General features: G+C 39.9%; 1 protein-coding gene across 1 annotated transcript in view; it reads left to right on the top strand.

Moving 5' to 3' along the window:
* Positions 1-25,364, top strand: part of CCDC80 (coiled-coil domain containing 80) — a 119,768-nt gene that overhangs the window by 59,759 nt on the left and 34,645 nt on the right. The window contains exon 5 of the mRNA XM_073667236.1: positions 4,756-4,907. Within this exon, the coding sequence (XP_073523337.1) occupies positions 4,756-4,907 (152 nt within the window). The remainder of the gene's footprint in view (positions 1-4,755; positions 4,908-25,364) is intronic.

Below are 25,364 nucleotides of genomic sequence, written 5' to 3'. Positions count from 1 at the left end.
AGAGAAATAGACAAGCAAGAGCTACCCTCAGCCTATTAGTGGATGATGCTCAATTAAGCCACATAAGGAATGAGGATACAGCAAAGGGAATGTGGGAAGCACTAAGAAAGCTACATGAAAGACCCAGCTTATATCACAAGTTATTTCTGCTAAGAAAGCTTTACAGTATGAGACTAAGTGCAGACAATGACATGCAGAAGCATATATTCTCTATTATGGAAGTGATATCACAGCTGAGATCAATTGGTGAAGATATTAAGGAAAGCCATGTAGCAGCAATATTATTGTGCAGATTACCGGATTCATATACTGCTTTGATAACTACACTAGAGGCAAGACCTGAAACAGACATTACATTAGAGTTTGTGAATAACAGACTCATAGATGAATATCAAAGAAAGAAAGAACAAACAAATGATTCTTCTACTGAAAAAGATAATGGAAATGCTCTTAAAGCTACGGAATCAAAAAGACCCTATAATAAAGAGACAAGAGAATGTTTCAGATGTAAGAAAAAAGGACATTTAAAGAAAGACTGTGGAAAGCTATATGAAAAGCAGAACAACAGAAATTACATCATAAAGAGAATATACAGAAGGTGAAAAACACAATTTCTGATTCATGTGAAAAAAATTGGAATGGCACATTTAAAGTGACTGATAAGAAATCATCGTGGGGTTGGTTTATTGACTCAGGAGCAACAAGTCACATGACAAGTAATAAAAAATTATTTACTGAACTTAATTTAAATAAGAAGGAAGCCATTTATTTTGCAGATGGGAGCAAAATAACTGCAGAAGGTGTTGGACAAGGAATGCTAAACTGTTCTAACAAGTTTGGGCATGATTCAAAAATACTTGTACAGGATGTGTTATATGTTCCAGGATTAGAAGGAGGATTCTTATCTGTAAAACATCTAACAGCTAAAGGACTTAATGTGAAATTCAAAGATGATGAGTGTACAATCCTAACAGGAAACAAGGTAATAACCAATGTCAAGGCAGATGAACAACTATATCATCTAGACACATTAAAGGAACAGATGAAGTTCTGTACACATGATCACAAGAATTGTATTCACATGTGGCATAGACGTCTAGGACACAGACATCCTGAAAGTATAATGGAGCTACAAAGGAAAGAATTGACAAAGGATCTATTGATATCTGATTGCTCAATTACCGTAAGATGTGAATGTTGTATAAAATCAAAAGCCACAAGGATATCTATTCCTAAAGAAAGTGAAACGAAAAGCACAAGACCACTTGATTTGGTGCATACTGACGTATGTGGACCCATGAAAGTGACTACATCAGGAGGCAATAGATATATGGTGACTTTTATAGATGACTACTCAAGATACACAGTCACATACTTGATCAAGAACAAAAGCGAAGTTTTCAATAAACTAGTAGACTACGTGACAAAGTCGAATAACAAATTTCAGAGGAAGCCAATTGTCATTACAAGTGATAATGGAGGTGAATTCACAGGACACCAAATAGAAAACTACTTAAGAAAAAATGATATAGAGCATCAAAAGACTGTTCCTTACACACCTGAACAAAATGGAGTCGCAGAAAGGAAAAACGGAACTCTGACTGAAATGATAAGGTATATGCTGACAGATTCCAAACTATCAGAGAAATATTGGGGTGAGGCAGCAATGACAGCTACATATCTACAGAACCGACTTTTTTCTAGAAAACTGAAAAAAAACCATATGAACTGTAGCAAGGTATGAAACCAAGTGTAAATCATTTAAGAGTTTTTGGTTGTAAAGTTTTTGTATTCATTCCAACAGAAAAACATTCCAAACTTCAAAATAGGTCCATGGAAGGAATATTTGTTGGATATAGTGAAAATTGCAAAAGGATATAGAATCCTAGATCCCAAAACAGACAGAGTTATGGTGAGTAACAGTGTGACCTTCATTGAGGATCTAAATGAAGACACTATGAATACTGAAAGTGAAAAGAAACAACTACAAACAGACACAGAACCAAGACATTCAATAAGAGAAAACAAAGGAAAACCACCAATACGCCTTTCATACAAGGCAAGTACAAGTAAAATTTATGAGCCTACCTCTTGGGAAGACATATCTCGACTTCCTGAAGAAGAAGCCAATAAATGGATAGAGGCAACAGAAATAGAAATAAAATCCATGCATGACTCAAAAACATGGACACTAACAGAATTACCAGAAGGAAGAAAAGCTATAGGATGTAAATGGGTTTTTAAAGTAAAGTACCGAACAGGTGGCACAGCTGAACGATACCGAGAAAGACTCGTAGCTAAAGGTTATTCTCAAAAATATGGAGAAGACTATGATGAAACATTTGCTCCAGTTGTCAAACATACTACAATAAGAATTTTGTTTGCAGTTGCAGCAATGAAACAGATGGAAATTAAACATCTCGATGTAGAGACAGCATTTTTGAATGGAAGTTTAACAGAAGATATTTACATGGAACAATCTCCAGGATTCAAAGATGAAAGTAACCCAAACATGGTTTGCAAATTACAGAAAAGTATATACGGTTTAAAACAAGCTGCTAAAGCGTGGAAAGATAAAATCACGGAGGTGCTCAGAAATGAAAAATTTAAAGGAAGCAAAGCTGATCCTTGCCTGTACACAAAAAGACTAATGGACAGATGGATCTATGTACTCATATATGTTGATGACATTTTAGTTTGTTTTGAAAAAGAAAGGGATAAAGAGGACATACTAAAAATCCTGAATCAACATTTCGAGATCAAAGCCTTGGGAAATGTGAAAAGAGTACTTAGGAATACAGATAGAAAGAGAAGAAGATGGAAGTTTCCTACTTAATCAAAATCACATGATTCAAGACATAACCGAAACATTTGGATTGAAGGATGCAAAACCAACAAAGTCTCCAATGGAAACTAATTATCTTAAAGAGATGAGAAGTGAGAAAAATGTGTTACCAAATAATGAAGAGTACAGAATTGCAATAGGAAAATTACTGTATCTAGTGACTGTTTCAAGGACAGACATTGCAGCAGCAGTAGGAATTCTGAGTAGAAAAGTGTCCAAGCCAAATAAAGCGGATTGGAATGCTGTGCAGAGCAGTAATACGTTTTTGAAAGGAACCAGCAATGTTAAACTGAAACTGCCTACAAGTGATAAATGCATTTTAACTGGATACGTTGATGCAGATTGGGGTGGAGATCCAACTGTCAGAAAATCTACCAGTGGCTATCTTTTTTTTCTCTCAGGTGGACCAATTAGTTGGACTAGTAAAAATCAATCAATAGTAACACTGTCTTCAAGAGAAGCAGAATATGTTGCAGCAGCACATGCGAGTCAAGAAGTTCTATGGTTAAGACAATTGCTAATAGACCTAAGACAAGCACAGTTGGAACCAACAAAAATAAATGAGGACAATCAGGGATGTCTTGTTCTTGCTCAGATGGAAAGAGTTAACCCAAGAACCAAGCACATTGATGTGAAGCATCATTTCTTAAGGGACCATCAGGAACAAGGAATCCTGAAATTAGAATATTGTCCAACTGAAGATATTACAGCAGACATTTTCACAAAGGCATTGAATGCTGAAAAACATCAGAGACTAATGAAGAAATTGTGTTTGACTGAATAAGTCCTTACTGTTGAGAAAGGGTGTTGGTATATGCAACAGTTGTGGACTTCTTTGTTTGTGTGAAGGAGGACTTTATGCTGATCTGACAGTAGATGGCGATGTTGTGTAAAGTTTCCTTGTTTACCGTATTGAAAAAAAGAAAAAAGTCTCTCTTGTATTTTCTGTTTTGTTCTTACTTCCTGGTGCAGTAATGTGTGACTGTGCATTTTTTCCTTTACCTCATGTTCTGAGAAGTAAAAGCTTGTTATCCCATGTAATCTGCTCTGTGAAGTTTCTACCGCAACTAAGAAACAGGCATTCCTCACATGTATTATAGCTGTCAAACAGTCGCAAATCATGAGCACGGAATGACTGAAACATAACATCCGAGCACTCTGAAGATACTCGGAAAACACCCGAGCATGCTCGTAAATCTCGAGTAACGAGCATGCTTGCTCATCACTAGTCCTGAACTTTCACTGCTCAGAACAAGTACACGTACTGGTGTAGCACTTCACTCAGTAAACCACGCAATCACAGAATGCCGCCAAACCTCCTCCTTATATTAGCCTCTAGGGGGCCATTGTGTTATACTACTAATTCCTGATTATCCAGTGATTTAGGGGTTGCCTGTAGCGGTTTAGTGGATACTTCCAATATTGTAGTCATGATATGGTTATGGCAAAATAAATAATGGAGGTATTGACATCCTCTCAATTGTCTCTAGCTGGTTGGAATGTATACATACATTAATTCTTCTGCCAAAATTACCCTTGTAGGCTACCTTTACCTAATCTTTCAAGTCAATGAGCCAAGCAGTAGCAGTTTACTTTTCTTGACATATTGTTAGAAAGCTACTGTGCCTCATATGATGTAAACTAACACCAATTTGGATATATAGATGTACATAAGATTTTCTTGTTAACAATAATTTTTGGAGAAAGTAAAGAAGGTGTAAAGAAATGTTCAATACACTCATTTTTTAAATTATAGATGGACCATGAAATACCTCTTCCCTGTGGCAAGTATTACTAAAACTGACTGAGCTGCAATGCCAAATCTAACATTTTTTAATTGAAATGTATAAATAAAATGTTAAGTTCCCAGCTCATTTATTTAAATTGGTTTTCATTGTTTTATTATGCAGCAATATTATGAAGTGCCTATTGCTATGAAGTCAGTGTTTGATATAGTTGACACATTCCAATCCAGAATTAAAGAGATGGAGAAGCAGAAAAGAGATGGGATTACATGTAAAAGGGAAGACAAGACAAGATCACTTGAAAGTTTTCTCTCAAGGTAAGCTTCTCTAAAAATAATTAAGTGAGGCACACTTCTAAAATTAAGTCTTCAAATTTGAGTTAAAGGGAACCTGTCATGGAAAAAAAACTATTAACCTGCAGATATAGGGATAATCTGCAGGTTAATAGCATTCCGAAGTTGCCTGGCGCCAGTACTGAGAGCCCCGCTGCCGGAAGGAAATTCATTTTTTCCTTACGGCAGCCTTGGGCTTTCAGTCATAGAGGCGCAGCCATTGTGACTTCAGTCACTGCTCAGTGCATAGTGAGTGGCGGCTGTAAATAAGCCCCGGCACTGACTAACAGTTAATTTCCTCTTGGCATAGGGGCTCACAGTGCGGGTGCCAGTAGCTTCAAAACGCTATTAACCTGCAGATTAACCCCATATCTGTAGGCTAACATGAAGGTTTTTACATCACAGGCCCCTTTAAAAAAATTAATCCATTCCAAATGGAAGGCACTTGAGCGAAACTAAAATAATGCGAATCATTTGCTTAACTCTAGACAACTTTTTCTTTATCTACAAGATTTCAATATACATTGGAATATCTGTTATGAATAACGTATTGTTTACAATATAGGCAATCATTTGTGAGAATAGGCATTATTTTCAATACATATAAAAAAAAATTACAATCTACAGTGACCAGGAATTTGTAATGATAAACTTGTGTCATAGTTCACATAGATGGCTTTATTAGACAACAAACTGGAGGTCCAGTGCATAGTACGCCATGGTTGTTTGCAATATATGAAACTGGGAAAGAACAATTTCTGCCATTCTCTTACATACCTCTTTGCCCAGTTCCCTGGTTGTCTAGTGGAAAATATCAAAAAGATCCTGGTTGCTTAGAGGGAAAAAATTCTTTGGAAAAGTATGAAAAAGTCATTTTTTTCATTGTTTAGTAGTAGAGTTTCCATTGTATTTTTTTTCTAAAAGTCTACTTTGATAATGCCTGGAAGGATATTTAGCAGTTGATATATTAGGTACATCAGTCAAAAGTGATCATCCTACAAACTGCATCTGACATTGAAGAATTATCTTAAACATATCCATTTGTTCAGTCTGTCCTCATACTTCAAACAGAAGGTTATGCACTGCAAAATACTTTGACTTGTTTTAATCCAACTTTTGAAATTGTACTGACAGGAACATTTTCATGTAAGAACAAACATGTGCCTTCCCTTCAAATGCTAGAACTCACATATGTTGTCAGTCTGGATGTTTGCCACCCACTAGAAGTAGAAAAGAAACATCTGATTATCATCCATATTTGGAACCTCCCTTTAAGTAGGAGGTACAGTTTCAGTTCTGTAGGAAAAGGCCTCCAAGAAGTACAGAAATATTATAAATGAGATAAAGCTGGGAGCAGGAAGTCATGATTACCACTAATTTCCAAATAAAAAAACTACATGAAAGATCTAAGACTCGGGAAATTCGGCCCGGCACTAAAATTGCAAAATGAAAATCAGCTCCAGTGTAATAGTACACATTTTATAACAGAGTAAATATTAGGTCTCTTTATACAATTCTATAAAAAATATAAATGCAGTACATTATTTAGATAATGTAGCTTTAAATGATATTCACATCTTCACTGCAAGTAGTAACTTCTTTTTTATCACTAATTTAGCTCAAGAGGCTCTTAAAGCATACCTCCCAACTTTTGAAGAACAGAAAGAGGGACAAACTATGCGGTGCGCGAAGCGCGCCACGGCAAATTTTGGCCACGTCAATTCCAACCTTAAAAATTAATTGTATTTTCAACAAACTTTGCATAAATCAATAGGACAGGCAAATATATGAAACTTTCCAATATACAGTGCCTACAAGTAGTATTCAACCCCCTGCAGATTTAGCTGGTTGACACATGCGGAATTAACTTGGCATTGTGACATTTGTACTGTAGATCAGCATGGAAGTGGGAAATGCACTGCAGCAAATTTTGTTTTTGTTTTTTTTTTTTTTTAAAACGTTAAAAGTTAATTCAGAGTGTCATTTATTATTCAACCCCTCAAACCACAAGAATTCTGTTTGGTCCCCCAAAAGTATTAAGAAGTAGTTCAGGCACCAAGAATAATGAGCTTCACATGTGTGGATTAAAGATCTCTTTTGCCAGCCTTTTCTGACTATTTAAGACCCTCCCCAAACTTGTGAACAGCACTCAGACATGGTCAACATGGGAAAGACAAAGGAGCATTCCAAGGCCATCAGAGACAAGATCGTGGAGGGTCACAAGGCTGGCAAGGGGTACAAAACCCTTTCCAAGGAGTTGGGCCTACCTGTCTCCACTGTTGGGAGCATCATCCGTAAGTGGAAGGCTTATGGAACTACTGTTAGCCTTCCACGGCCAGGACAGCCTTTGAAAGTGTCCTCCCGTGCCGAGGCCAGGCTTGTCTGAAGAGTCAAGGCTAACCCAAGGACAACAAGGAAGGAGCTCCGGGAAGATCTCATGGCAGTGGGGACATTGGTTTCAGTCAATACCATAAGTAACGTACTCCACCGCAATGGTCTCCGTTCCAGACTAGCCCGTAAGGTACCTTTACTTTCAAAGCGTCATGTCAAGGCTCGTCTACAGTTTGCTCATGATCACTTGGAGGACTCTGAGACAGACTGGTTCAAGGTTCTATGGTCTGATGAGACCAAGATCGAGATCTTTGGTGCCAACCACACACGTGACGTTTGGAGACTGGATGGCACTGCATACGACCCCAAGAATACCATCCCCACAGTCATGCATGGTGGTGGCAGCATCATGCTGTGGGGCTGTTTCTCTGCCAAGGGGCCTGGCCATCTGGTCCGCATCCATGGGAAGATGGATAGCACGGCCTACCTGGAGATTTTGGCCAAGAACCTCCGCTCCTCCATCAAGGATCTTAAGATGGGTCGTAATTTCAACTTCCAACAAGACAACGACCCAAAGCACACAGCCAAGAAAACCAAGGCCTGGTTCAAGAGGGAAAAAGTCAAGGTGTTGGAGTGGCCTAGTCAGTCTCCTGACCTTAACCCAATTGAAAACTTGTGGAAGGAGCTCAAGAATAAAGTCCACATGAGACACCCAAAGAACCTAGATAACTTGGAGAAGATCTGCATGGAGGAGTGGGCCAAGATAACTCCACAGACCTGTGCCGGCCTGATCAGGTCTTATAAAAGACGATTATTAGCTGTAATTGCAAACAAGGGTTATTCCACAAAATATTAAACATAGGGGTTGTATAATCATTGACCCACACTTTTATGTTTAAAATTTAATAAAATTCAACTGAGCAACATAACTTTTTGGTTTGTAAGATTTATGCTTCTGTTCATAAAACCTACTCTCGTTTGCAGTTTGAAGGCTCTAACTTATTTGCATCTTATCAAACCAGCTAAATCTGCAGGGGGTTGAATACTACTTGTAGGCACTGTATCTTATCAGAGAAATTTGCTTCCTTCCCCACTTATCAGACACTTGTCCTCTCCTCCTGCCTCCTGAACTTGTCATCCACTCTGAAAAAATAGCTTAGCTCTTACTCAGACAAGACAGACTGTCATTTGACACCTCTCCATAATTTGTTATGGAGAGAAGAAGGGAAAGGAGGAGTGAGGAGCAGGGAGTGAAAAGAAGCAGTGGGAGACACAGAAGGATCATGGTGAGCTCATCACTATTTTTGTGTCATTTCCTCCATGCTGCTTCTGCTTGCCTCTGTGTGCTAAAAAGGGATAACAATCTAAAACCTTCTCTATGCAGGAGAGATTATAGCAGGTAGTTTCCTCCCACCAAGTCAGAGTGGAGTGTAAATTAGTGATAAACCATGCAGAGGGTAAACTGAGGAAAATTCAGGATAGAAGTCACATATTGGCCAGAAATAATGTTATTCTTCATTCACACACACAGGACAACTTATTCTAAAAAGTTATTTGAAAGTATGGTTACCCTTTAAGCCTACAGTTAAGTATCAGCTTTGCATTTGTTTCCCATTTTTCTTTTCATATCTGTTCAAACTCTGTCAAGTTGTATGGTGGACTTTTAGAGCTGATGCTCACAACAGAATGCATGGAGGCTATAACACTCCCTAGTGTTTATGATAGGCCATCATTATCAGATGGGAGAAGATCTGTTTTTGGCAACCCTGGCCATCAGCCCCACCAGTTAGTTATCTGATTGAAGGCTTTGTGTCCTGTTCATCTGATGGTCCTGTGAGGAAGTTAAAAAACAGATATAAATGGAATTGATTCTGAGTCTCTGACCCATCTAAGCCCAATTTTGTAAAAAAATAAAAATAAATAACACATAAATAAATAAAACAGCAAAAATATCTAAATGTTCATTGCATAATCAACAGTTGCTTTCAGGTCATAAAATGAGATTATATTTCACATTTGTAATTCAATTTATGTTTTGCAGTTCTAGATTTTGATTCTAAATATTGCAAGCATAAATTCAGTAATCTGTGTACTGAAATAGTGCCAGACAGCCACTTAACATATCTGCAAAAGTCTGTGTTCAATCACAACACAATTATCTTCTTGGAAACAAATCACTCTGTTTCTAAATATCTTATAAACAGTATAATAATCATTTCCTAGTGGACTAGAGTGGTAAGGGGTTAGTGATTAATTCCCTGGAGGTATTGGCTGCTCGATAGATTTCCAACTGGTGCCCAGTAGTTTACTAAGGCTCTACCAATGATCAATGTGTGGCGATGGCAGAGAGGACTGTACAGCAGTGATTTCCATGAGAAGTTGTCACAAATACTGAAAAGACTTTGAAAGGAATCACCACCCAAACTATTTATATGCATGGGTAGCTCTTTCAAAGAAAAATCCAGCAATTCCTTTATCTAAACAGTCTGTTGCTTCCTTATTGAGAAATTAGTGCTTGAATGGATATGCAAATGATGCTGAAGATCTGAAGCCTCTGTCACTCCAGCTCTATTACCCTCCTGGGACCGCCTCCTCCTGCTTTAACTGACAACTATTTTGCTGTGTGATGTAAAGCAAAGGAGATACCAGTCAAGCAGAAGGAGACAGCACTGGGCGGAGAATAAAGCCAGAGTGACAGAGGCTTGTGAAGATCTTCCATGCGCCGAAAGCATTTCAGCCTCAGTTGCATATCTATTGAAACATTTATTTCTCGGTAACGGAGGATTGCACTATTATGGTAAAGGTATTGCTGGATTTGTCTTTGAAGCAGCTATATGCACATATAGATAGTTTGGGGTTGTAAAATCCCGCTGGCAGATTCCCTTTAAGGGAGGTTCTAAGACCAGAATACATTTTCCACATTTCCCATTGTCAGCATAGCCCTATATATCAATAATAGAGAACAATTTAAAAGGCATTTTGTAGATTTGAGGATTTGGAGTGTAATAAATTAACAAATAACATTGGTGTCCAAAGCAAAACAGGCCCCACTCCACCATGACTACTTTCAGTAGTAAATTCAGAACATAAAAGGTGTTTGATTTTGGCACCCACTCTGTGCCTTTTGTCTTTAGGGCACACAATGATACCCCTGCATATAGTTAATATATTTGTAGTATTAAAGTAAAGTGATCATGCACACAGTAATGTCACGCTGGAGAAAAAATGTGCACACTGATGTCACTTTACATGAATAATGCACAGTTGTCATAACTTCAGATATTCCGAGCCAGATTTACCAATAGAAACATTAGGCGTGTTCCGTTAAGCATCCTTCAGAAAGGCAACTTGCTGATAGGAAAACCTACAAATGGATACACTGAAGACTGTGGCTAGATTGTAGATGTTGATACATTTATCATGTGTCATGGTCCTGAAGGGGTTAGTACAGCAGTAAGTACTCATTTCAGTTATAGCACAAGAATTATAGAAACACTGACATCACAGCACACAGATATTTCACAAAGTTATGAAGTAGCTCAAGAATAATGCACACAGCGATGCAACAGTAAAGGAATAATGCACATGATAATGCACAGTAATGGTGCAAGAACGATATGCACAAAAATATCACCATGCAGAAATCACAGAACTGGAAAAAAAACATGATGTCACCATGCAAGTACAAATGCATCTCACTAAATTAGAATATCATCAAAAAGTTAATTTATTTCAGTTCTTCAATGCAAAAAGTGAAACTCATATTTTATATAGAGTCATTACAAACAGAGTGATCTATTTCAAGGGTTTATTTCTGTCAATGGTGGTGATTATGGCTTACAGCCAATGAAATCACAAAAGTAATTTTCTCAGTAAATTACAATAATTAACAAAAACACCTGCAAAGACTTCCTAAGCGTTTAAAAAGGTCCCTTAGTCTGTTTCAGTAGGCTCCACAATCATGGGGAAGACTGCTGACTTGACAGATGTCCAGAAGGCAGTCATTGACACACTCCACAAGGTCCCGGAGTTCCAATTTTCATTTGGAAATCAATGTCCCAGAGTCTGGAGGAAGAGTGGAGAGGCCACAATCCAAGCTGCTTGAGGTCTAGTGTGAAGTTTCCACAATCAGTGATGGTTTGGGGAGCCATGTCATCTGCTGGTGTAGGTCCACTGTGTTTTATCAAGACCAAAGTCAGCGCAGCCGTCTACCAGGAAATTTTAGAGCACTTCATGCGTCCCTCTGCCGACAAGCTTTTTGCAGATGGAAATTTCATTCTCCAGCAGGACTTGGCACCTGTCCACACTGCCAAAAGTACCAATACCTGGTTTAATAACAACAGTATCACTGTGCTTGATTGGCCAGCAAACTCGCCTGACCTTAACCCCATTGAGAATCTATGTGGTATTGTCAAGAGGAAGATGAGAGACACCAGACCCAACAATACAGACGAGCTGAAGGCTGCTATCAAAGCAACCTGGGCTTCCATAACACCTCAGCAGTGCCACAGGCTGATCGCCTCCATGCCACGCCGCATTGATGCAGTAATTGATGACACTTGAATTAGATCACTCTGTTTGTAATGTCTCTATATAATATATGACTTTCACTTTTTGTGTTGAAGAACTGAAATAAACTAAGTTTTTGATGATATTCTAATTTAGGGATGATGCAAAATGTGATTTTTCAGAAGATGGATCTTGAATTTAGTGAAATACAGAGTGGAGCTCCATTCAAATTTCAACAATCCTTCATCCTACATTGATATGCATCATCATCAAAATGTTCTTATTATATACTTTAGGAATATACTGTGAAATAAAATTTCTCAAAGTGCCAGATTGATTACATAGCAGACCCTATTGGCTATAACCAGTGGTGGGATGGGCCGGGGGACAGAAGAGCATTTTCCCCACGGGCCGGTCCCTTAGGAACAGTTCAGGACCACCAGATGCATGAGGGACATTGTGCTTTTAAATCACAGACGGCTGCATCATAATCTGTAATCTTACAGGTGATTAAAAGCAAAGTACAGCACCACTAAAGCACCTGGCGGCCCTGCAACTTTCCATCACCGCATCAAAATCTCTAAGGCACACCCACATAACAACGCGCTGTGCGTGACACGCCTTCCTCTAACCCGCTGGAGAGGAGTGCTTGTTCGCTCAGGAGACATGAACTGTCACCGACGCCTCTTGTTTTGCCCATGGGCCAGGTCGGATGTGACAGAAGAGCCATGTGAGGACATGACATGGTTGTAGAGCGCTGCTGTCAGTGTTTATGGTGTTATGGGGTATGGATCATAATTCCTTGGGGGAGTGAAGGTTCCAGCAATGAGGTATATGATTGGGGCAGTTATAATTATTATTCTATGGAGGGGTATAATTATTAGAAGGGTGCAGAGAGATGCTGGGGGGTTATGATTAGTATACTGCAATGGGGTAGTGGGATCAGGAATGTGATTACTGCAATTGGATTTGGGAAGGGTATATGATTGAATCTTAGTGAATTTATTGTACTATATGAGGATGAGATTATTATAGGCAGTCCTGACACCACCCACCACTTTTCACTACCAGTCAGGAGTTAGGTCTCAGCACTGCCTATGGTGCCCATCACTACTTATCTATAGTACTAGGCAGCCATGGTGATGCCCTGCCCACCAGTGTTCACAGTAAGTACAGTAGTCAGTGGTAGTTTAGTACTGGCACGGGGCACTGACTGCTGTGTGCCTTGTCAATCTGAGCGCTCCTGGAATATCAGAAGACTACCCGCTACGCTAAGCGCTGCATCTACTTCACATTGAAAGTGCCCTGTGCCAGTACTAAACTACTACTGCCTACCATACTGACTGTGACCACTGGTGAGCAGGGCAGATACTGGACTCTCTCTGGTGGTTGAGTCCAGATACATAAGTGAGCCGCGTCATATCTCCCTAGTACCATGGATAAGTGGTGTCAGTCCTTCCTGCTTCTCCTGAGGTAGCACCCTAGACAGGTGCCTACCTCTGGCTATACTTCATCCCTGCCCTGATCCAATGGGGAAGATGTGATTAATTATGCAACAAGGGAAGAATAATTACCACAAGGGATGTAAGTGATCATACTCTGGCAGTGAGATCTATACTGCAGGAGGGGGTGTATGTCATTATATTAAGGATTTCATTACAGTGTGTGGAGTGGTGAGGGACATAAAACTACCAACAAAGTATTCGATTATGTTACATAGCGGGTGACTATACTACAGCATGTACATTACAAAAGGTGACAACAGGGGGCACTCTTTATGTATTATACTACCAGAGGTGCCTTGAGTGCTACATAAGACCCAATGCTAAGGCCCCCAAACACATTAGTATAATGTTGGCCGACAGGTTCGAATGATGGTCTAATGTGTATGGGGGTGCCGGCCAACTGATGGTCAGAAGAGATGTTGATCAGTAATGTCTGATTTCGGACTGCCGATCTCATTGCTTTCCCAGAAATAAGTCGCTGGCCGATGTGTCAGTCGGTGGTTTTCTCGACCGAACAAGCTCTCCTGTGTATGGGAAAGTGGACCAACATTGCTGAATGATCAGCCAAAGCATTGTTATGCCAACACTCATCTAATGTATATGGCTACTGATGGGCCAGTGTATTGTGCCTCCCAGGCTAAAATTTAACTATAACAGGGGTCTGTCGGATTCCTGTCATAGTGTCCAGAGATGTTACAATACTTTATCCTTTATTTTTGGCAGAATCTATAACTAGGCCTCCAATGCAAATGTGAACAGAGCCTAATCTGTGGACATTTAGTGACAAAACTGATGGGTGAAACAATGGGGCTGCAACAGGGTATTAATGATTAAACCCAGAAAACTCTCCCTTTGTTACAAACTGCGCTCACTTTTCAGTATCAGCAATTACTGCCTTGTTTTTTGTAATTTTATGCTGATTACATATTCTACTAATACTGTATGCTGGATGATTCCCTCTTACCTCAATATTTGCTTAACACAATGGATTCTTATTGTGTCTGCACGTATGGTGGTAATTTCACTGTCACTCACAATCACATTAACAGCGTAATGATTTAAACATATTTTTAACACTTTTAACCTTTACAAACATTTACATTAATCACACAAAAGCAGCTGTTAATCAGTGATTTTAAAGAAAACTTGCTAAATTGAATTTCCATGTTTTTTTCAGGGTGACATGCATTAACAAGTTTTATTCCTTAAGGCTTTGTTCACATGCAGCATTTTTTAAGTTTTTTTATGCAAATAAGATGCTGTTTTCAACAGTACCAGGAAAAGCTATGAGATTTCAGAAATCTCATGCACACATTAGTATTTTTTCTTGATTGAATTTGAAAATTGCAGCTTTTTTTTAATCTGCAGCATGTCAATTCTTTCAGTGTTTTTTTCAGCTTTCTTTCACTTGTAGAACACAATGAGAAAGTGGGAAAAAAAATTACAGCCAACAGGTTTTGCTACATTTTTACAGCATTTTTTGCTGAGTTTTTGGTGAATAAAACTAACTTTATTAAAAATGTACTGCAGACAAATCACAGATGTAATCCGCATAAAAAACAAAGCTAAAAACTGCAGCAAAACCTGTGTTTTGATTGCACTGTTTTTCCTGCTAAGAGTGCAGGTTTTGGCTGCAGAAAAAAATCCTGCAAAAATGTTACGTGTGAACATTGCTTAAGGAGAGTCTGTCAGCAGGTTTTTGCTACCTCATCTAAGAGCAGCATGATAAAGGCAAAGAGAACCTAAATTCAACTATGTACCACTTACTTTACTGGGTGCAGCTATTCTGAAACATTTAGAGTTTTTAGATTTAGCAATGCAGCAGAGCTAAGAAAGCTAACCCCACCCACACCATGTTTTTTATGTACAATGTCTATAGACAGTGAGCTGCTCAGAGGAGGGGGCAGAGTAGGATGAGAGTGCATGCGCCAGCTAGTCACAGCAATGATAATGGTGATAAAACCTTCAGTGTAAATAAACAACACACAGTTGTTTATTGTGGCACATCGTTGAATTTGGTGTTTTAACCCCTACCTCGTGCTGTCCTCAGATTATATAGCAACAACCTGCTGATGGATTCCCTTTAAACCCTTTACCCCCAAAGGCTGTTTGCATGTTAATGATCAAGCCAATTTTTACAATTCTGACCAGTGTCACTTTATGAGGTAATAACTTTGGAACGCTTCAACGGATCACACTGATTCCGAGATTGTTTTTTCGTGACATATTGTACTTCATGACATTTATTTGATATGACTTGCGTTTATTTGTGAAAAAATCTGAAATTTGGCGAAAATTTAGAAAATTACACAATTTTAAAACTTTGAATTTTCATGCCCTTAAATCAGAGAGATATGTCACACAAAATAGTTAATAAATAACATTTCCCACATGTCTACTTTACATCAACACAATTTTGGAACCAAAATTTTTTTTTGTGAGGAAGTTATAAGGTTTAAAAGTTGACCAGCGATTTCTCATTTTTCCAACAAAATTTACAAAACCTAATTTTTAGGGACCACGTCACATTTGAAGTGACTTTGAGGGTCCTTTATGACAGATAATACCCAAAAGTGACATTATTCTAAAAACTGCACCCCTCAAGGTGCTCAAAACCACATTCAAGAAGTTTATTAACCCTTCAGGTGCTTCACAGGAATTTTTGGAATGTGGAAGAAAACAATGAACATTGAACTTTTTTCACAAAAATGTTACTTTAGACCCAAGTTTTTTTATTTTTGGAAGGGTAACAGGAAAAAATGGACCCCAAAATTTGTTGTGCAATTTCTCCTGAGCACTCCGATACCCCATATATTGGGGAAAACGACTGTTTTGGTGCACAGCAGGGCTCGGAAAGGAAGGAGTGCCATTTGACGTTTTGAATGTAAAATTTGCTTGAATAATTATTAGACGCCATGTCGCATTTGGGGAGCCCCTGATGTGCCTAAACAGTGGAAACTCCCCATAAGTGACAACATTTTGGAAACTAGACTGTTCAGGGAACTTATCTAGATGTGTGGTGAGCAACCTGAACCCCCAGGTGCTTCACAGAAGTTTATAACGTAGAGCCGTGAAAATTAAAAAAAAATCAAACTTTTTCCACAAAATGATCTTTTAGCCCCAAATTTTTTATTTTCACAAGAGTAAGAGGAGAAAATAGACCCCAAAAATTGTTGTGCAATTTCTCCTCAGTATGCCGATACCCCATATGTGGGGGAAAAACACTGTTTGGGCGCATGGCAGGGTTCAGAAGGGAAGGAGCACTGTGTCACTTTTTGAAAACCTAATTGGCTGGAATCTAAAGCGAACACCATGTCATGTTTGAAGAGCCCCTGATGTGCCTAAACAGTGGAAACCCCCCACAAGTGACGCCATTTTGGAAACTAGCCCCCTCAAGGATTTTATCAAGGGGTATAGTGAACATTTTGAACCCAGAGATACAACACAGAATTTGATAACATTAGGTCATCATATTGAATATGTTGTCATTAGTCTTGAGCACAAGTGTTGGCTATTTGAGTTTGTATCGGGTTATTAGGGTATGCATCGAGTATCATGGGTTCTCGAGTGACATTCTCAAGTCTACGCCCCACATGTTTCACGGTTGCTAGACACCCAAAAAAAAATATGCTGAGATTGCTCGTGTATGCCAGGCAATCCCCGCATGTTTTTTTTTTTGCTGTATGACAGCCGCAAAACATGCGGGGCGGGGACTCGAGCATATCACTCGAGCACCCGCGATACTCGGTGCATACCCGAGCACCTGATGCAAACTCAAGTAGCAAGCACTTGCGCTCAACACTAGTCGCCATATCATCATTATTATTTTTTTTTACTTTTGAAAAAATCCCAATGCTAACCCTAACACAACCCTAACCCTAACACAATCCTAACCCTAGCACAACCCTAACCCTATCCGTAGGGATCCATTCACTTTAATTAGGTAGCAGAGTTACTCTGGAATCCATCTGGCCTCTGTTTAGCAGTGTCCTTTTTTTCAGAAATTCACAAAACTGTGGCCGACGGCACTTTTATGCACGCCTAATAAAAAGATGGAACCGTGGGACCACAGGCCAGCCGACGTCCACGGTTCCTCCATCTGACTCATTACAGGGAATCTTCCGCTCGGGGTTCCATCTGAATCACGTATTTCAGAGATTTACACAGAAGCCCCGGTGTAAACGCTCAGTGCAGAGAGCAGGATAAATGTGAGCCGAGCCATACTGTGATCTTTGGGAGGCAGAATGAACAAATCAGCAGCAGGTGAAGAATTGGTTTTATTTATTTTTTACTCTGTTCCTCGTGCGGTTTAAGTGATTAGATGACTTTATTCTTCTTGTCGGTGTGATTACAGAGATACCAGATTTATATGGGGGTTTTTATGATTGACAGCTGTCACAAACTAAAAAACGCTTTTTTTTTTTTTTGCAAAGACTAGTTTTTGCATCGCCATATTTTGAGAGCTATACTTTTCCATATTTTTTCCGACAGAGTCATGTAAGGGCTTGTTTTTTGCGGGACAAGTTGATGTTTTTATTGGTACCATTTTCGGGCATGTGACATTTTCTGTTCGCTTTCTATTCCTATTTTTGGGAGGCAGAATAAACAAAAACGAACAATTCAGGAATTGTTTTTTTTTGTTTGTTTTTTTATGCTGTTCCGCGTGTGGTAAAATTAATAAGGCTGCTTTATTCTGTGGGTCAGTACGTTTACAGCGATATTACATTTATATAGTTTTGGCGCTTTTACACAATAAAAACTATTTTAAAGAAAACATTTTTTTTTGCATCGCTTTATTCTGAGAGCTACAGCTTTTTTTCTTTTTTTGCTGATGGGGCTGTATGGCAGCTTATTTTTTGCGGGGCAAGATGATTTTACAAAGGTACCATTTTTATTTACATATGTCTTTTTGATTGCATTTTATTCCACCTCTAGTTCGTCAGTAAGCACCGTTTTTTTAATCGTTTTTTATTTATTTTTTTACGGTATTCACTAAAGGGGTTAACTAGTGAGACAGTTTTATAGGTAAGGTCGTTCCGGACACTGCGATACCAAATATGATTACTTTTATTGTTTTTTTTTCCCATAATAATATTTATTTATGGGTACTATATACACTGCTCAAAAAAATAAAGGGAACACTTAAACAACAGAATATAACTCCAAGTAAATCAAACTTCTGTGAAATCAAACTGTCCACTTAGGAAGCAACACTGATTGACAATCAATTTCACATGCTGTTGCGCAAATGGAATAGACAATAGATGAAAACTATTGGCAATTATCATGACACCCTCACTAAAGGAGTGGTTCTGCAGGTGGGGACCACAGACCACATCTCAGTACCAATGCTTTCTGGCTGATGTTTTGGTCACTTTTGAATGTTGGTTGTGCTTTCACACTCGTGGTAGCATGAGACGGACTCTACAACCCACAGAAGTTGCTCAGGTAGTGCAGCTCATCCAGGATGGCACATCAATGCAAGCTGTAGCAAGAAGGTTTGCTGTGTCTGTCAGCGTAGTGTCCAGAGGCTGGAGGCACTACCAGGAGGCAGGCCAGTACATCAGGAGACGTAGGAGGGCATCAACCCAGCAGCAGGACCGCTACCTCCGCCTTTGTGCAAGGAGGAGCACTGCCAGAGCCCTGCAACATGACCTCCAGCAGGATCACTGCTATACATTATAACCTGTCAGTGCTGCAGACACAAGTTACTTTGATCATGTACTGCGCATGATCAAACTAACTTACAGATGCCTGATGACCCGGATGCCGTCATGACGATATTGGGTCACCATGGCAACGATCGGGACCCCGCACTGATGGCGTGGGATCTCCAATCCAGGAGCAGAGGGGCTTTTGTCCCTCTGCTTGCTCGTTAAATGCTGCGATCACAGCATTTAGAGGGTTCAAGTGCCAGGAGCAGTCAGAATTATCTGTTGTAATAGTACATACCTAAGGCCCAGGGCACAGGGACATATTATTACATACCATGTCAGAAAGTGGTTAAGGGTCTGTCTACAGGGACCAACCTGTGGCATAGTACAACCGCCGATTAGTAAACTTCTACTGATCTACGGTAATTACACAAGTAGGCTAAAGTTAACAATGCGCACTGAGCAATCTATACTACGGTAGATTGCTCAGTGCAATGCACATAGGCTGCTAGGCTGCCATTGTTCTCGGCAGTGTGAGTCCTGTCTACACAGGACAATGCACCACTGAGAACGATGTTCTTTTGTGCTTCACAAAAGATAAGATTGACGCGCCCCCTGGGCCTGTGCTGCTGCTGCTGCTGTGCAGGGGGAATACCCGGAGCCGGATCGCTGGGGGTTGTAGTTTTCCGTGGCGGTGACCCGGTCCGTGCCCAGGGTGGTCAAACCAGTGGCAGTCTATTTGTATTGGAATAAGTGTCCGACTACGCCACCCGTGGATTGCGGTCAGTGGGGACCGCCGCTGCGCTGCAGACCGCTGAGGCTGATGTTGTTTGCGCAGCTGAGTATGGGATGACTCCCCACGGGAGGAGTATTGCCTCAGGGCAGCTAATGTGGAAGATGATGGGAGTGATGGTGTGAGTGTCCCAGTACTGATGGTGCTGGTGCGGCGATGAAACACAGAGACTTGTAATTGCAGTTTCCAAAGCTTTACTCACGGTTGTTATTCAGGTCAATGCTGCAGGCGATGACTGCCCAAGCCGTGCTGCGTCCACCAGGCGAGGGACTCGGTCAACTCCCAGGCAATTCCAGAGCGTGGTTCAAAGCTCCCCTCTCTTCCTTTCTACTGGCCGTCCCCACCAGTGACCCACCTTTGTCCAGCTTCCTCGGGCCTTCTGTTGGCGAAACCTCTCCCGGTTTCCCTGACCCTATGCGGTATGCCTTTCTGGTGGATGTAGTGAGGGGTCGCGCCAAGATGTGGTCACAACCTCCGGTTTTGGCTGAGGATTAGTCGCCTCCACCAATTTGGGTTCCGGTACCCTATTCTGCCAACCCTTCACCCAGTATCTCCTCTGGGCATATGGGGTTCCTTCTGCCTTCGTGTCTCTGGGCCTTTCTCTGTGTTCCTTGCTTCCTTTCTCCTCTGTTCCAGTTCCTTTCTTACTTTCCTTTCTGTTCCTCCTCCTCTCTCTCTCTGCTGTTTCTGGCCTCCACTCCAGGCCTGCTTCTGGAGCTGGGCCCAGACTGAGCCACAGCTCCCTGTCAGCCCTCTCTGGCTGAGCTCCTGTCTTCTTCTCCTCCTCTCTGAACTGAACCGGACTGAACTCTGTTCTAAGATGGTGCCCACCTTTTGTACCTCCTTCTGACACCCGAGCCCAGGTGACTAGCAACCAATGGGCTCCTGCCTATGCCCAGAGACCCACCCCTATCTGCTCCTACACCACTGGGTATTCCTTTCCCCGCCCCACTCCAGCCAGGGACAGAAGCTGTCGTGCTTGCACTTCTGTGGGAGCACCGTTGAGCTGTCCCTCGGAAATGGGGTGTGTGTGGTGCATGCAGCTAAACGAGTCCTGGTCCACACTCCATCCTTACCTGAGAGTGGAATATCACACCTCTGGACTGAGGTGCAATACCCCTGTAGCAGCCGAGCCCTCGGGGTGCTACAAGATCATTTCACCCGAAAAACTAGCATTTTGTAAGCTAGTTTACACAGCAAGATAATCATGGTTTTAACAATGCTCGTTCACGATTATCTGTAGTGTAAATTGGGCATTAGTACAGTGTCCATTTTAGGACATGATCAGATATCAAAATCAAACATCAGAATGATGTCAGTTTGAGGCTAAATACCCTGTCTGAGAACTGAATTTGATAAGTGATTCTGACAAGTGATTCTGAAAAGTGATTCTGACAAGTGATTCTGACAAGTGATTTTGACGAGTGATTTTGATGAGTGATTCTGACGAGTGATTCTGACAAGTGATTTTGACAAGTGACTTTGACAAGTGAATTTTACAGCTGTAATAATAAAAAAAAAACCTGTTCGCTGATGGGACTTGAACCCAAAATTCTGTGTCCCAAAGCCAGTGCACTAACCAGCTATAAACTCAGTTGTGAAAACCTACAAGTTCTATTTGGTTATATGATTTTCAGTGCAAACTTGTTTAAAACTCATTGGGACTTATGCACAGACTGCAAGCAAGCCAAATTCAAATGATGTTTGATTTTGATGTGTGAGTCTGATGTGTGACTTTCTTCAAACATCAGAATCAGAATCATGACTTTTAGTCACCCTGAGTATTTTCATGGTTGATCTCATAAAACTAGAAAATCTATCAGCAAGTATCACTTGACTGGATAGCTTAATGGTAAGGTATCCGTCTCTGAAACTACAGTGTTGGAGTTCTAATCCTGATAGGAATAAGATTTTTTTTTTATTATGGCTATTAAGCATACAAACTACAGGGGTGTTTTACTTTTAGGTTGCGTGCCCACTATGCGTTTTTTCAAGCGTTTTTGCCGCGGAATTTCCGCAGCAAAAAGGCTTAAAAAACGCTTGGTAATACGTGCCCCATGGTCCCCAATGATAATCCGCATGTGCTGTGCCCATGCTGCGGAAATTTCCGCTGCGGATTATCATTGCGGAAAAATACGCAGCATGTCCATTAATTTTGCGGACACGCAGCGTAGTCACCGCCATTGACTTGTATTGAACCGCATGACATCCGCATCACTGCATCTGCACATGCGGATATCACACGGTTCAATGTGCGTATGGTACCCAGGTCTGGAGGAGAGGAGACTCTCCTCCAGACCTGGGTACCATAGAAACTGTAAAAAAAAGAATTTAAAATAAAGATTATTCTTACCTTCCGATGTCCTCCCCTCCGTCTAGTCTGCTGTATGGGTCGTGTTGCTATGAAGGACCTGCCATGATGTCATTGAGTCATGTGACCTGTCACATGACTCAATGACATCACCGCAGGTCCTTCACACCACCTCAAGCCGCCCAAGACACCAGACGCAGCAGAGAAAACACCGGGAGGACATCAGAAGGTAAGTATAATCTTTCTTTTTTATTTTTTACCATTCTTATTCTTTTTTTTCTTAACTAACTTGGTCACACTACTATAAATCCATGCCGGTTGGAAAAGCGCTTGATAACCCGCATGCAGAAATGCATGCAAAAACGCTTGACAAGCACTTCTACCTGGCAGGAAAACTGCATGTAAAATCCGCATGCGTTTTTCCTGCCAGGGAGAAGCGGAAAAAATATGCAGCATTTCTGTATCGTGGGCACTTAGCCTTAATATCTGACACTCTGATTGTCATCCTGATGTGTTACGAGTTTCAGACACACTGTCTATTTGGTAAATTACATAGCCAAAGTAAATTGGGAGTTTGCAGCCAGTACCTGGGTGGATGGAAATAAAAATTTACAATAAAGACATTTTATCATTAGACCCCTTTAAGAAATTATGCAAATGTAAAGTCACTTGGAAATAGATATGTAGTAAATTATTGCCTCCCAATTTACTTTGGCTATGTAATTTATCATGCAAATAGACAGCGTGTCTGAAACTCTTAACACATCATTAAAAGTAAAACACCCCTGTAGTTGTGTGCTAAACAGTCATAATTTAAAAAAAAATCTAATTCCTATCAGGATTTGAACTCTTAACATTGTAGTTTCAGAGACTGATGCCTTACCATTAAACTATACAGTCAAGTGACACTAGCTGATAGCTTTTCTTGTCTTATGAGATCAACCATGAAAATACTCAGGGTGACTAAAAGTCATTGTGATTCTGATTCTGATGTTTGAAGAAAGTCACACATCGGACTCGCATCAAAATCAAACATCATTTGAATTTGGCTTACTTGCAGTCTGTGCATAAGTCCCAATGAGTTTTAGACAAGTTTGCACTGAAAATCATATAACCAAATAGAACTCCTAGGTTTTCATAACTGAGTTTATAGCTCAGTGGTTAGTGCACTGGCTTTGGGACACAGAATTTTGGGTTCAAGTCCCATCAGCGAACAGTTACCTTTTTTTTTTATTATTATTACAGTTGTAAAAGTCACTTGTCAAAGTCACTTATCAGAGTCACTTGTCAGAATCATTTGTCAAAATCACTCGTCAGAATCACTCGTCAAAATCACTTATCAAAATCACTCGTCAAAATCACTTGTCAGAATCACTTGTCAGAATCACTCGTCAAAATCACTTGTCAGAATCGCTCATCAAAATCACTCGTCAAAATCATTTGTCAAAATCACTCGTCAGAATCACTCGTCAGAATCACTCGTCAGAATCACTTGTCAGAATCACTCATCAAAATCACTCGTCAAAATCACTTATCAAAATCACTCGTCAAAATCACTTGTCAGAATCACTCGTCAAAATCACTTGTCAGAATCGCTCATCAAAATCACTCGTCAAAATCATTTGTCAAAATCACTTGTCAGAATCACTCGTCAGAATCACTTGTCAGAATCACTCATCAAAATCACTCGTCAAAATCACTTATCAAAATCACTTGTCAAAATTACTTGTCAGAATCACTTGTCAGAATCATTTGTCAAAATCACTTGTCAGAATCACTCATCAAAATCACTTGTCAGAATCACTTGTCAGAATCATTTGTCAAAATCACTTGTCAGAATCACTCATCAAAATCACTTGTCAGAATCACTTGTCAGAATCACTCATCAAAATCACTTGTCAGAATCATTTGTCAAAATCACTTGTCAGAATCACTCATCAAAATCACTTGTCAGAATCACTTGTCAGAATCACTCATCAAAATCACTTGTCAGAATCACTCATCAAAATCACTTGTCAGAATCACTTGTCAGAATCACTCATCAAAATCACTCGTCAAAATCACTTGTCAGAATCACTCATCAAAATCACTCGTCAAAATCACTTGTCAGAATCACTTGTCAAAATCACTTGTCAGAATCACTTGTCAGAATCACTCATCAAAATCACTTGTCAGAATCACTTGTCAGAATCACTCATCAAAATCACTCATCAAAATCACTTGTCAGAATCACTTGTCAGAATCATTTGTCAAAATCACTTGTCAGAATCACTCATCAAAATCACTTGTCAGAATCACTCATCAAAATCACTTGTCAGAATCATTTGTCAAAATCACTTGTCAGAATCACTCATCAAAATCACTTGTCAGAATCACTCGTCAAAATCACTTGTCAGAATCACTTGTCAGAATCACTCATCAAAATCACTTGTCAGAATCACTTGTCAGAATCACTCATCAAAATCACTCGTCAAAATCACTTGTCAGAATCACTCATCAAAATCACTCATCAAAATCACTTGTCAGAATCACTTGTCAGAATCATTTGTCAAAATCACTTGTCAGAATCACTCATCAAAATCACTTGTCAGAATCACTTGTCAGAATCACTCATCAAAATCACTTGTCAGAATCATTTGTCAAAATCACTTGTCAGAATCACTCATCAAAATCACTTGTCAGAATCACTCATCAAAATCACTTGTCAGAATCACTTGTCAGAATCACTCATCAAAATCACTCGTCAAAATCACTTGTCAGAATCACTCATCAAAATCACTCGTCAGAATCACTTGTCAAAATCACTTGTCAGAATCACTTGTCAAAATCACTTGTCAGAATCACTTGTCAGAATCACTCATCAAAATTACTCGTCAAAATCACTTGTCAAAATCACTTGTCAGAATTACTTGTCAAAATCAGCTCTCAGACAGGGTATTTAGCCTCAAACTGACATCATTCTGATGTTTGATTTTGATATCTGATCATGTCCTAAAATGGACACTGTACATTAGGCCTCTTGTACACAGGCTTAGTCGGGATCTCTGTTCCATAGATGCTGAGTATGTTGTCATTGTATCCTTAGACCACTATGCTGGTAAGAGCATTTAAAAAATTGTAAAATGTTCAATCACATCATATAGGGGACCAGTTTCCATTTTGCACCCCATGCTTCAGGGTACAATTCATTCGCTCATGTGCATGAGACTTTGGACATATTGATACTTTTGGCTTGCTACAAACTTGTTAATGGGTAAATTTGGCATTAGATTGATGCCTGAAGCCCTGAATCATGAAGCATGAATCAGAGCCTGACTGCATCATTACAGCCAGGTATGT

Source organism: Phyllobates terribilis, unplaced genomic scaffold (assembly GCF_046119375.1).
Source record: "Phyllobates terribilis strain yellow unplaced genomic scaffold, ASM4611937v1 Scaffold_2__4_contigs__length_985480577, whole genome shotgun sequence".
Classification (NCBI taxonomy): Eukaryota; Metazoa; Chordata; class Amphibia; order Anura; family Dendrobatidae; genus Phyllobates; species Phyllobates terribilis.
This window is presented reverse-complemented; position numbering and strand designations above follow the sequence as displayed.